The 14,755-nt window shown below is 41.1% G+C and overlaps 1 protein-coding gene across 6 annotated transcripts in view; it reads left to right on the forward strand.

Moving 5' to 3' along the window:
- Positions 1-14,755, forward strand: part of tanc1b (tetratricopeptide repeat, ankyrin repeat and coiled-coil containing 1b) — a 137,625-nt gene that overhangs the window by 116,571 nt on the left and 6,299 nt on the right. For 3 of the 6 annotated variants that reach the window (XM_078174484.1, XM_033617694.2, XM_078174485.1), the window contains 8 exons: positions 1,831-2,067; positions 2,232-2,417; positions 3,114-3,192; positions 10,864-10,997; positions 13,108-13,231; positions 13,368-13,543; positions 13,711-13,843; positions 14,614-14,643. In XM_078174484.1, the coding sequence (XP_078030610.1) occupies positions 1,831-2,067; positions 2,232-2,417; positions 3,114-3,192; positions 10,864-10,997; positions 13,108-13,231; positions 13,368-13,543; positions 13,711-13,843; positions 14,614-14,643 (1,099 nt within the window). The remainder of the gene's footprint in view (positions 1-1,830; positions 2,068-2,231; positions 2,418-3,113; positions 3,193-10,863; positions 10,998-13,107; positions 13,232-13,367; positions 13,544-13,710; positions 13,844-14,613; positions 14,644-14,755) is intronic. The other 3 variants (XM_033617695.2, XM_033617696.2, XM_033617697.2) reach the window with 1 other exon arrangement.

The following is a 14,755-nucleotide window of genomic DNA, read 5'->3' on the forward strand; positions in this document are numbered from 1 at the left end:
AGCTCTGTACAATTCTATTTTTATTTTGCTTCTAGGAGATGCACTGTGAATAAGAACCAGTCTGTTTTGATGCAAAGATTTTGACATTAGCAGGAATGTAAGACAACATGGACATGAAAGCATTTGCTCTGTTCATTTACATGTGAAAGTTCAGCCATGAAAATCAATGAATAATCATGATAAATAACCTTGATCTCAATATTTATTAAAAATAATTGTGATTATTATTGTGTGAAAGCTCCGTAAGTCAACTACACTTTATATTTGCAACATCAATATCAAGGTATTTGGTCAAATATATTGTGATGTTTGATTGTTTCCATATCATAAATGGTTTTTTTTTTCCAGATATACCTTTATTGAAGCAGGGAAGACAAAGAAAGCACAATACACAGCGATAATACTAACAGTATACAAATTACTGACATCTAAACCCAACAAGACAAAAACAAACAAAAAAAACAGACTGACAGACAAAAAAAAAGGAGAGAGAGAAAATAGGTTAAAATAAATTCAGGGAGTCCAGAAAGTCCATGGAAGATATCATAAATATTTACAGTCTATGGCAGGGGTCTGCAACCTTTGCCATTAAAAGAGCCATTTTTGACCAAGAATAATTTGAAAAAATCTGTGTGGAGCTGCAAAACATGTTTGAGCCTTATAATCAAGGTAAATAGCCTATTAAGTCTAAATTAGCGTATACTTATGGTCTAAATAAGCATTTGTTAATATGTTTTACCACAAGGTGGACACTGTGCAGGGCACTGTTTATGATTATTTGGTACTTAAATTTTGCAGAGCTGGCAGTGAGATCAAACAAATCAGTCCACGCACTACTACATTCTCTATTTTATTCAATTTACCTTTTTTGGATTTGGCATCCATAGCTAACCAGCCACTGCTATCAAGGTTCAGCAACATTTGGATTCATAGAACGAATTTCCATAGAATTCTTTTCTCAAAGGCTCAAGGAGCCACTGGACAGGGGCTAAAGAGCCACATGTGGCTCCGGAGCCACAGGTTGCCTACCCCTGGTCTATGGTGATATCCATGTTGTAATTTTGTAATTTTTTTGATTTATTTTATTCTGTCCACACAATATCTGTTGCATGCATGTCCATGCTAGAAGAGGGAGCCCTCCTCTGTTGCTCTTTCCAAGGTTTCTTCCATCTTCCATCTTCCATCTTTCCCCTTTGAAAGAGGGATCAGGGGTATGTGAATGTAGGTGTCATATACTGTACAGATTTGTGATAATGGGCTGTAAAAATAAAATTTACTTGATGTGGTTCAGTAAAGCCATATTTTTCAGCCATGACCAGCAGCTCTACAGCTTGCTCTGGTGGTCAGTCAGTCAGTCAGTCAGTCAGTCAGTCAGTCGGTTGGTTGATTGGTCTGCCCCAGAACAGAGGTCATAAAAAAGGCACATAACATCTAAATGGATTCACAGACTTGCTCAGGATTTTATGGAAAGATTGTTCATGAGCTAAAGGTCAGCTGATTAACTGTTCATGCCAGTTGGCAAAAAGTTACAACTTGTGGATGCAGGCAAGTACGTGGTCGCAGCTATTTCAAATTCACACTTATTTTACCTTGGAATCACAGCATGGCAGCATGTTGATGTCAGTCTTCTGTTTACTTATTTTGGCTGTCACATTAATCTTAACTTTGTTTAAAGGAAACATTTAAGACATCTTTTATTGTCTTTAACATAAGACGGCCTATAAATGCAATAAAATGTAGTTGTTTGCAGTTAACGCAGGTGCACAGATGGCAACACTTTGATAGCAGTGTTCCAACACCAGCTGTCTGTGTTTGCATTTGTACAATTAGGTGAGCCGTCTGCTGATGCTGGGAGGGGCGAATGTGAATTATCGCACAGAGGTCCTGAACAACGCGCCGGTGCTCTGCGTCCAGTGCCACCTCGGTCACCAGGAAATTGCCTCCCTGCTGCTAGAGTTTGGGGCCAGCGTGGACGTGGTATCTGAAAACGGCATGAACCCTCTCTGCTTCTCAGCCGCTGCAGGACACTTGGGACTCGTCATGCTGCTCTGCAAGAGGGGGAGCAAGGTGAGGAGCTTATAATTTTAGCTCTGTGGCTCTATGAATAAGCATGAGTTGGAAATATCAAACTTGTGATCATACAAACTGAACAGTCATTAGGCAGAAGCCATGTCATCCCTGCTCCGGCATTTTTCTTTGTAACAGAGCTAACCATGTTGCACTTCCACCAGGTTGATCATGTAGATAAGAGTGGCCAGTGTGCCCTGGTCCATGCCGCTCTCCGAGGACACCCAGAGATTATCCAGTACCTGCTGGAGCTAGAATGGAGTTCTGAGGGGGAGCAGCAGGACTGCGCTCTGAAGAACAAAGCTCTGCAGCAGGCTTTGATAGCAGCCTCCAGCATGGGACACACACAGGTCCGTCACACATGCACAGATTTTTCTTTACACACAGTCAAAACTCACGAGACAAAAAACAAATTAACGAACCTGAGAATATGATGAAAGAAATTCCTCATAATGAAACTGTAACTCATTACAATAAGGGCATGTACTGTATTTTACAAAAGCAAGTGTGTTTTTTTTATAACTACCTTATTCAAAAAATTTCAGAGAGCGAATAGAACTAGATATACAATCTAAACACATCTTGCTGTCAGTGATCATGAGTCAAGGTTCAAAGTATTATTCAACCTTGTATGTCTGAAAGCAGGATTCAGGAATCGATCACAGTGCAGTGCCTTCGGCAGCCCAGGTGCAATGCAGGCTCAAGGTTTATTTTGGCTTCCTCATTAGCTGGAAAGGGTTCCCGAGGCCCGGCTCAGAATAACAGAAGTGGGCCGAGCTGAGCTGTCAACCCACATGTACGAGAGGACCCCTTTAAAGTCGAAGTATTAATCAGATTGGGCTCAACTCACATAACCTCGTACAGTGGTTCAGGGACGAGCATTTCTCTAGTCTGCTGTGATTAATTTATAAGCGTTTTCTCAGGCAGTAGATTCTCATTTGTTGCTATTCTGCTGCAGAATTAGCATGTTGTATAACCTCTTGAAGGTTTATTTGATATCTTATGCTGAAACAGTGTGCCATTAATCTAAGTTTCTTTTTTGGCAGGTTGTGAGAGGCTTGCTGGCGTTGAATAATGAGCACGCTGTGCAAATTGATAGCCACGACACTCTGTGGGGAGAGACAGGTATGTTTTCATCCATCTTTTAGCATTACGTGGCTCCCTTGTATCATCACCTGCTGTTTTAGCATTCTGGCCCTTGCTGCTGTGATTGCACGCTGCAGTGGAAGGTCTTGTATCTCTCCTCTGCACAGTAATGCTCTCTGTTTGATGTAGAGGTCGCTCATCCCAAATGTGTGTCCATTTTTTATGTCTGTACCAGGTTTTTCCTTCGCTGTACTCTCTGGTAAAAGCATTACTTATTGTGGCTCATGTGGGTTTCTACTTAGAGTTTGGTCAACACAGTATTTCCTCTGAGCAATGATTTTCCAACATGCCGCTAGATTTCAGCTGCAGTATCCTGTGGCGCTCTATGTTAATATACTGCTGTCAGTTTGGACATTTTGAAGTTACTCCACCATCTGTTGTACACATAGACCAGGCATATTGCTGTGGAATTACAGATTGATTATAATCCACTTAGGGTGCTTTCACACCTGTAGTTCGGCTCATTTTGTCCAAACAAGGGGGGAAAATTATACATTCTTGATGATACAGTCCTGTTCATGCTGACTTTTTACACACAAATCAAGAGGAGTAAACGTGACGTTATACAAACTGACAGATAACTTGTCGATTGGACAGTTTTGGTAATTGTCATCCTGCATCATCAGGACCCACGTGGGGAAATTAGGCTCCAGTGACAGAAGTTTATCCGGCACTTTAATGATTCTGATGTGTATATTTGTGTTCTTTGGTGCTCACAAAGAAATAACTGAGTATAAGCATTATTAGTATAATTACACTGCAAATCAACTGCATGGTATGAATAATGACGAGCAGGTAGAGACAGGAAAGGAAAGGAGGTGTCTCGAACAGTAATGGTTTGAGGCTCAGCACTCTGGGATTGCTGTCATACACCTTTTCATGCACTTAATGAACTGACAGATTACACAGATGCACATACAAGCACAGCAGCTATAAGAACTTTTTAATCAGGGAAAGTAGCCATGCTGGCGTGCATACATGTTACCTTGGTTATCAGTGATTTGCATGAATAGGTTATATACCTGGCCTCGTACAGAACAATTATACGATTGCTTTCTGAACAGATTTCATCAGCAGCAGCTGGATTTATTTGTAGTTTAGCTTTTGAAATCATGCTAAAATCAATCTGCTCTCGTAAAATCCTGTGGTTGGCTTGTTTGCTCTCACACCACAAACCGCCTTTTTTGGGCTGTCTGGATTCAGTTGTTTGGCCCATACGAGGGTTTGATTGCCAGCTGTCCCACCAGCCCAAATGAACCGTACTAACCGGGCAAATGGACCTGAGCTTGTTTTAACCGAACCAAACAGGTTACGTTTGAAAGCACCCTCAGACCTGGTTAAGTTTGTGCTTCTGCCTGATAAAACTTGAGTGATGACAGAAAGTGAGAGACAATCAAGAGTAGATGTTGTGGACAGTGGCTGTTGTTGATGGCCTGCTCAAAGCCATCTGAGATTGATTGAGATTGATTGAGGAAATGGTGCTGACAGCCATGTGGAGCAGCAGGAGAACAGTATAAAGTCTAAGAGCAGGTAGTGGCTGTCAGGTGTAAAACTGATTAAATGAAAGCTTGACAAAGTAGGGAGCTATGTTTAGTAGCGTGTTATGGCTACCTAGCTGAACTGCTATGGCTTGCACACTTGCAGTGTTCATATGTACAGTGTTGTTGCTGTTGCAGAGCTGCTCACTACTGTATCTACTGTATTAAAAGCTAGTAATCCACTCATTTATGGAGCCACACAAGCCACTGCGTGTAGGGTTGACTATCGATGCTTTTGCAAAATATTTACAGTTTGATTTTTGATCAGTAATCATCAGTAATGTAAATATGATAATTAAGTGGGTAAAGGCAAATAAAAAAATAGCTAGACCAGTCTGGTAAATTCAGAAAATTACATCACTATTGCAGCCTTTAAAACCAGGAAAACACGATATTTTGATGTCCAAAGTCTAAGACAGTATCAGGTGTCATATTACGATATCAAAATATTATTCATATATTGCCCAGCCTTATCAGACACACACACCTTCTGGAAGGATCCCTGCATGAAGTGGTCATGAAAATATTGACTCGCGCATCTGCTTTGTTTTCTGTTTCCCAGTTTAAGTACTAAAAATATTTTTGAGACATAATAAGAGTTTCAGACTCATGCAGTGTTGGAGCTGCAGTGCATCTTGTGAGTGTTTTGAAATGTTAGACGTGCTTGAAACGTTTGTCTCTCATCTTCAGTGTGAGCTTTTGCTCTGAGACTTTAGTGATCCACAGTTATAAATGTTCAAATCGCACCCCTTCTTGTTCGACAAGTGTTTGATGCTTTTTTTATGCACAATCATACTAGAATAGATTTTTAAAAAGGGAGAATTTCAATAATAGTCTCTTTATGTCTGTCTGAGTTGTAAGCTAGCAGGATTTAGCTCTAAAAGTTTGGTGCTACAGGAATGTAGGTCAGGCTGTTAGTGGAGATGCTGCCCACGGTATGGTTAACTGGTGCTTGTGCTAAATGACTGCAGGACTTCAGACCTTATTACAGTCCTGGGACAAAGAGCCGTCCCTCTGAGCAATTCCTTTGTGGAACCGCTGCTCTGTTTCCACTGATATAACTGGAATCTGTGTTCATGTACAATCAAAACACCTGCCTTCATGTTGTCATAATGTCCGAAGCTTTGAGTCGTATTACAAAACCCGATGTGTAACCTGGATATGACTATTGCTGTGAACACTAGTAATCATGCTCTCTGGGAGCCACCTGGAGCTGCTGCAGTATTTACCTCTCAGCTCTATTTACAAAGTGAATGTTAAATCACAGCCAGCACCCTCTTGGCATGGCTTGTGAAGTAATGAAATATTAGGTCACAGGTAGCAATAGAAAGGTGCTGAGCTACGGCACCGCTGACCTGAAACAAAGTGACTCCCAAACCCTTGACACGACCGTGTATTTAAATATTTTTGCACCCACCTGACACCCATTTAAATTTAAAATGAGATTCAGGCTCATCTGCATTCAGGGAAAATAGGAAAGTAAACACAATTACGACCACAGTGTTTATATTTTGTCCACTGGGTCATTCTTGGGGGGGGGCATTTTCTGCAGACACAAAATGAATTGATGATTTAGTGGTGTATCACAGAGAGGCGGCATTGTACCTATACAAGTTCACTACAGATAGTTAAAATGACTCCACTCATGTTGTCTGGGTGCAAACAACAGAAATGATTAGCACTGAGCGACATATTAAATCTCTGTTTCACCTCAAATCCCTTCACCACCATTCAGCGTGCAGATTTAATAATCCAACCTGGTAGCAGCCGGCACTCTGAATGCCAAAACTGACAAAGTTCCTGCAATATCCCCTTAAAAACCGGCCATTCATCGCTGTCTCTGAAACAATACTCAGATAACAACCTGTCTCTGTGAAGATGCATTTCATATTTAAAATTCAACAGAATATTACATCTCTATGCAAATAGGCCCACTGTCTCCTGTGTTTAAATAGAGGCAAATTGAATTGCACATCTGTGCAAGCTCCGTCTTTAAAAATCCCCTCTTAGGATGCAAAACCCTCCTCCGTTATGCAAAGAAAGGTAAATTAACTGCACAGAATCGCTTGTGTTGTTGTGAAAACACAGCAGCAAGATTGGCTCAAGGCAAAGCCCAACAAATTCTTGTGTTGCACTAGCGTAATCTTTTGTAGATCATGTATCATTTTGTGATACATTTTGTTGTTTCTACCCTGTGGTATGTAGAGATGAGTATCATCCTCTGGCATTGTGTTAGGCTTTATAAAAATGAATAAATATATAACATCTCATGACAAATGTAGTAGCCAGTGGGTATATTGTGTATATTATTCTAGTCAGTTGTCATTGCAGAAATCCATTTAAATAACAGATTTCATTTATTTGAGGCTGGATTTACAAACAGTTTTGGCACTGAGCGTTTATTTGGTGGTAAGGGCTTTTTCTGTGTGTTCATGCTGATGTAGATTTCTGTGGAGTGCTCCAGACTTCAGGTCCTCAAGGTACTGGAGAATGGCTGCTCACTGCTCTTAACACTGTAGTTAGAGAAATGCACTTGAGGTCTTTCTTTGTTTGTACAAGGCTCTGCTGTTCTTTCCTTTCATATGTACAAAAAAGCACAAGGCTTCCTACAGTATAATAAGAGCACAGCATGAGCTAACCCAGGCAGCTATTTGTGGGTTTGCTCAGGTGCCTGGGGAAAAGATGCTCTTTATTCTCGCATCAAGTGACAAACACCTGCATTTTTACTGTGAGCGCTGAAAACAACACTGTGGTTAGTTCTCTGATGAGAAGTCATTTCTCTACGGGCGTTATTTATCAGCATTTTGTAGAAAATATGATCATGCAAGAAGAGGAAGTTGAACTATATACATGCATAAATAAATGCTCCTAAATAAAAAAGTAACTTTATGAGCTGCAGGAAATTTATCTCCTTTCTTGTCACAAATTTCGGCCTCTTAATGGGGAGCACTTACTTGTAAAAGAAACTTTTCTGATTATAGAATTAAATTTTGTTCACACGAGGTGGAGGCAAAGTATGCCTGTGTGTTCAGCATAAATGCATTTCTTATGTAGTCGAGCATCTGCTAAGTCCCCAGGCAAAGCAAATCTGCCATTTTACAAATGACAATCAATGTCTCAATGTTGCCTTTTATAAGTTGCCTGCAACCTTTTGTAATTGACATTTTATCCATTATTGAATTATAGTTAATTGAGTTATTTATTAATTTTACCCTGAGGAAAAATCTAATCTCTAACATCAGCAAGGAGAAATTGAGAAATCCCAAACTCTGGTTATAAATGATTATTTAGAGCCTTTTATCAGTGTTGGTCAAAAGGCTCCAGGTTGTTTATCTACCAAGCTTTGACTAAAATGCCAGGTCACAACCTCTTTGTTGTTGTTGGTGTGTCCTGGGTTCCTCCAGCCGGGTGGTGAAGTGGTGGCGGAGAAGGACATTATTATGTGTTTACTTTGTAAATCTGTTTTATCAGACGGTGATTCAGAGTCTCCTCCTCAGGACACTGTCAAGGCAGCGTTGTAGGTGGGCTACAGGAGTAGGCAGAGCAGAGTTGAGTCAGGTTGATGAATAGTTTACAAAACACAAGATAAGATAAAATAAAGCAAGACTTTATTGATAACACTGAAGCAGCAAGTCAAACTCAGACAGTGAGCAGAGGTAGAAAAATGAGCTCCTTCTCTGAGGAGCAGGAATGCTAAGATGCTGTGGTATTAACATAATTGTGTAAATACTATTAACTTAAAAGAATAGTTCACCCCCAAAATGATCATTTGTATAACAATTACTCACCCTGTGTTAAGTTGAATTTGAGAAAAAAAAAAAAAAAAAAAAAAAATCCTTACATCCATGGTGAAAAATGAATCCGAAAGACAAACATTCTTGATGGACTGAAGTAATAAGAGATCACATTAACAACAGCAAACTATACCAAAAGATCCATTTACAAACTCTCACACAACTCATGCAGTATAATCCAAGTCTCATTTATCTCGTTGTATGATCAGTACTTCCCAAACACATGCATTTTTTTTCTAAAACCTTACTATTTAGAGCACTTCCACATAAACAGAGGAGGCGCGCTGCTCGTCTGTGTGAGGCTGTTTATGCCAAAGTGTTTTAAATAGCAGGGTTTTAGAGGATGCATGTGTTTGGGAAGTACTGATCATATGACTGGGTAAATGTGACTTGGATTAGTTGTTCGAGAGTTTGTACACAAATGTTTGGATGCAGCTTTGCTGTTGTGAAACGCAGTCCCCGTCAATTTTTTTCATTTTTATATTCATTTGGGTGGAATAATTTTCATTTAAAGGTCCAGTTTTTTGGATATTGGTGGAATGCAAATGGACCTATCTAGAGCCAGTGTTAAGTTTGTCCATTTTGGGCTACAGTAGAACAACATGGCAGAGGAAGAGGGCCTGCTTTGTTTGTAGATATAAATGGCTCATTTAAGGTAACTAAAACACAACAATTCTGATTTCCAGGTGTTTGTAACTCATAAAAACATTCTTCAGTCAGGGACACTTTAGTTAAAGAAAACTATATTTTTATTTGCAGTGTTATATTTGGCAGTATGGCTCTGTTCTGGGGCCTCTGCCTTTCCTAGGTCTACGCAGAAAGCCTCTTCCATGCACTTATGTGGAAAGCCCAAGGCAGAGAGAGCACACCTCACTGCCCTTCCATGCGCATACACGGAAAGCAGTAGCAAAGACCAGAACAGAGCAGCATCAATGACAAACAGAAATGACATTGATAAGTCTGACACATCATGAAAAGGTTGCAAAGTGTCTTGCAGAGGAAGCACCAACTTTACGCAGGTCAGAGCAGTTTAAACAGGGCGCCCTGAATTAGATTTGCCAATTGGTTGCATAAAAAGGAATCATGTGATCCATCAGCTGACTTCGTTCATCAATCAGCTGATGTAGCTGGGATGTGAGCTGAGCTTGACATCATGTCCTGCCTGAACTAACGCTATGCTCACTTCATGAATATTATATACAGTTTCTGCCAATAGATGGCCCTAAATCCCACACACTGGACCTTTAACATGAGGATAAAGCATAGAGACCTTCTTAGAATAAACTAAGTGTAAACACAGGCGTCTCTTTTGGACATCAGCAAACTGTACAGCTGTTGATAGTTTGTTCGGTGTAACCCAGCATCATCCCAGGTGCCTCTAATATTGCTCCCAGGAGCCCTTACAGTCTAAGTTTAGCTGCTCGGAGTCATTGTTCTCCACTGTGCTGCATGTGATGATATCCATATTTTGAGCAGATGGAGGGTGGGGTTGTTTGGCTCTGATGACTGTTCATCCAGATGGATGATGTCAGTCAGATATGGAGGCTCAGCGGCTCCTCAAATCTCTCCGAGGTGAATGTGAGAGCAGAGCTGTTCCCATTCTTACGGTGGATCTCACACTGTTGTGATAAGCAGCGCTCATTTAAGACTGGCCCATCTGCTGCCATACGTCAGCCGCAGAACTGTAAGCATTGAACATTTCAATAGTCTGTCTTTGTTTTCTTCACAGACCCAAATACAAGCAGTTTTTTTCTTTCTTTTTGTTAGAAATTAATTAGACACAGTTAATTCCAGCTAATCGTGTTCTGAAAAAAGATACGAAATATAAACAAGAATGGGTGTTTAACAGAACTGTCTGACTTTGTTGTCTAATGTTTGTCTGTTGATGCATAAAATGACTGGATTCTCATCTCTGTGTGCAAGGCCCAGGGAGCTAGAGGCGGGAATTTAATGAGTTTAATAAGCATAGCGTAATTGTCTGTTTTTAAACTCAATTAGCACCAAACATTAGCCTGCTTTTCTCTGCTCGTCTTTGAAGAATAGGAGGGGTTCAGAGATTGCAAACACTATTTATTTCTGAGCCTTTCCTTTTCCTCATACTTGTGAGTTATTAAAGACCCAGGATGTTGCTTCTGAACAGCATACGTCTCTGTGTACTGTACATGTTATGTTCACTGATCTTCTGGTGTAGTGCTGTTAAGTGGTTAAATTCCACTCTTATCTCACCACTGTACTGTTTCCTTACCTTAACTCGTTCCTCTGTACAGATAGAAATAAAGTAGTCAGACCTAACATCTCCTCCCTCGTCCTCTCTTTAGCCTTGACAGCAGCAGCAGGCCGGGGGAAGATGGAGGTGTGCACCTTCCTGTTGGAGCAGGGGGCGGTGGTGCAGCAGGTCAACCGGCGGGGGGTGTCTCCTCTTTTCTGCGCCGTCAGACAGGGACACTGGCAGGTGAGACACACTGAGTGGCTCTTTTGTACCAGACAGACTGTCCCTCTGTATCCACAGCAACCACACTACTTCAAACTGCAATTACGCCTCAGCATTTCTTCCCCTCTATCTTGTATACAGTATATGTTTTATGTCCTGCCCTCAGAGCTTTCTGTGGTCTGTTTCCTGACACAGAGTCATGGTCCCTGTTGAGTGAACAGTTTTGTGTGAGCTCTGGACACCTAGGGCCAGGTGCATAAAACATGGTGTAGATTCATGACAAAGACAGAAATATTATATCAATGATGCTGATGCTTTGAAGACACCACAATTGCATTGCCAGTAAGTATTAGGTTAAATATACATTTGCCCAATTAAAGGTGGTTTTTGGTATGAACTATGCCCACCTGCGGTCTTCTATCCTGGATACAGATACAGACCCTTTTGTACACCTCTTAGGGTTGGGCGATATAATGACTATGTACGATATATTTTCAAGCAAACAGCAGACAACACCGCTTATATCGATATAGGGTCAAGTTGCGTTACATAGCACGGACCAGTGTGCATCTTGTTACTCACACTCTGCACAGCTCTGCTCCACTCACTCACTCACTCACTCACTCACTCACAAGTTCTCCAGCAACACTTAGAAACAGAGCTGCTCCTCTGTTTAATCTGTCTGTTAATTAGTCTACATGTTGTCTATATGTTGCACGTGCTACACTGTCAGTCTGTGAGATGAATGAAATTACCACAGCACATGTGTAATCTAGCTCTGCACTGATAGTTTGTGAGGTGGATCACAGCACGTCTCCGTTCTTCTTGGTAGTTGTAGTCCAAAGTGTGACACCGAGACAGCGCCTGGATGCAGGCGACAGATCTGTTTAAAAATGCAGCGACATGGGGCGTCAGTGGCTTAGTGGTAGAGCATAGGCTGTTGCCACAGCGGCCCGGGTTCGAGTCCAGCCTGTGGCCCTTTGCTGCATGTCATCCCCCTCTCTCTCCCCCTCTTTCACACTTAGCTGTCCTATCCATTAAAGGCAAAAATGCCCAAAAACATATTTAAAAAAAATAAATTAAAAAAATGCAGCGACATCACAGACATTTCATGTACAAGACTTATATAACGCGGACAAAGTGTCTCTCGCTCCTTCCCTCCCTTGGCCTCTCTGTAGATGCTCTGTGCATAAATAAGATTAATTAAATAAATAGTAAAAGTTTTAAATCATTTTCCAGCACTAGATTGATTTGAAAGCCCATGGAAAATTATTTTTAACTTCCCCCACAAAGATTTTTAATTGTTCCAGACTACAATAGATGAAGGCCTACTTGATACTTTTATAATCATGTGATAGTTGTGTCCTGTGCTGCAAACCTTTAAACCTCTGCAGCTCCAGTGCTGTGTGCAAAAACATTAATATACAGCTCTGCTATTAATTTCATTTTTCATCTACATGTTGTTCAACTGCATATTTTACGTATCTATTGTGTATCACCAGTCAGCCTCTAAATACCGAGATATGAATTTTTGTTCATATCGCCCAGCCCTAATGCCTCTAGTAGAAACACTCTTAAACATGTACTTATTTGTGCCCACTCCACCACTAATTAGACCTGTCAATGATGAATTCGGCAAAGAAGGAGTGCCATTTAACCAACTGTGTCATATTGGTGAGGTTCTCCAACAGAGCAGCTGTCATTACGCATGGCTGTGGCTACGTGTAGTGTCCGCACTATTAATTCATCATGTTTCTGCAGACCATCATCTTGATAAAATTTCAATCATCATCATCATTATTAAACATCAGAGGGATGATTAATAATTCATTCATACAGCGCTGATGTGGAAACACACTTTACAAAGTGCATTGCAGTTCAGGATAAAATTACACAATCATTAACAGGGAGATGATGGCTCAAATGTAAATATTAGGAATGAATGAAATCCATCACTCATAATTTAATATTGAGTTTATAAATTTGCCTTTGATTGACATTTTATAGAATGCTGTGTAGCCTGCAAATAATGACACAGTCAGTGAAACTGGCAAACATCCTAAAAACAAGATTAGTTGATGTTAAAAAAAAAAGTGATTGTGCTTGATCTCTGTTCTTGTCTGTTTCCCAGATTGCAGAGTTGCTGTTGCAACACGGTGCTGACATCAACATCAGCGACAAGCAGGGCAGGACCCTACTCATGGTGGCAGCCTGCGAGGGTCACCTGAGCACCGTGGAGTTTCTGCTTTCTAAAGGTGAGCTATGACAACATCCCCGCCACACAACATTAAGTCACATTCACCAAGAAATTAGAAGGCAGTGAATAGTCATTAGCTGTTTTAAATGAGTGTGTTAATGAGAAGTGTTTAACGACTGTTGTTTGTCTCCAAGGTGCATCTTTGACTTCGATGGACAAGGAGGGACTGACACCTCTGAGCTGGGCATGTTTAAAAGGACACAAGAACGTAGTGCAGTTTTTGGTGGAGAAAGGAGCGGTCATCGACCACACGGACAAAAACGGACGAACTCCGCTGGACCTCGCTGCTTTCTATGGAGACGCAGAGATTGTAAGTGAAATTAGTTTAACAGCCCACTACACACACATTTAGCTTTAACTGAGAGCGTCCCTGTGCCATTATTGAACACACACTGTTCTGCGTTAGGTCAGCTCATGACTGTCAACACAGAGTGTCAGAGTTTTTTAACTGTTTGTTTAACTGCTCTTCTCATGTAGGTCCAGTATTTGGTGGAGAGAGGAGCAGTGATAGAGCATGTGGACTACAGTGGGATGAGGCCTCTGGATCGGGCCATAGGCTGTCGGAACACGTCGGTGGTGGTGACTCTGCTGAAGAAAGGGGCCAAGCTGGGTAAGCACAACACTTGGGAAAAAAAAAAAAAAAAAAACACTCTGACCTGGTTTAAAACCTACTGGAAACGTAGAGCTTTTCGTTGACGTACATGTATGTAGCTTCGTGTGCAGATACTGGGTGCTGTCAGATAGTTACTCCTGTGGTCTCCAGAAACTGCCCTTGGTCTGCTGAGCTCTTTCACGTCTCAGTAAACACACCGAGACTTTCAGTATTTTGTTTTGCCTCCGTGTCGGGCTTGTTTCTGTCTTGCTCAGTATCTCATGGTACTAAGAATAAGATCAGGCTAATTTTGTGGAATGTTGTGGAAAAACCCTGTTTCCATTCCTGCTTTTCACTGTGTGTGTGTGTGTGTGTGTGTGTGTGTGTGTGTGTGTGCGCTCACTCTCACTGGTATGTAAGTGTGTGTGTGTCATTCCTCTTCTCCCTCGTGTGCTGCTTGGCTAATTTAAGAATGTGACTTATCACCTAAATGACATTCATAGAGCTATCTGGGTCTGCGGCTTATCTCCAGTGCACTCTGCTGTCTCAGGAAAAAAAAAAAAAAAAATTAGTAATGGGTAGAACCCATCAATTTTCTTTCAGCACAGTTAACACTCTGCATGCATTTAGTGCTGAAAACACGAGGCCATTTCAAGTATAATTGTATATTGTCACACGACACTCTGTAACACTTTTTCCTTTCACTACTAATGACTACCCTTGCTGTTGCATGACCTCTTTTCTCTTCACTCTCTCCCTTACTCTTTAACTGCCTTCAATAAACTAAGGCTACAGAACGTCACCTTACGATCGATCAGGTACAATCTTTAGGTAACTTTACCTTGTACCAATTTCCAGAGAATACAGTGGCCATCTGTTGGCACCAATAACAACAACATAACACGCCTCTACCTCTCTCTCCTTCCCCTC

Source organism: Epinephelus lanceolatus, chromosome 14 (genome assembly GCF_041903045.1).
Source record: "Epinephelus lanceolatus isolate andai-2023 chromosome 14, ASM4190304v1, whole genome shotgun sequence".
NCBI classification, from domain to species: domain Eukaryota; kingdom Metazoa; phylum Chordata; class Actinopteri; order Perciformes; family Serranidae; genus Epinephelus; species Epinephelus lanceolatus.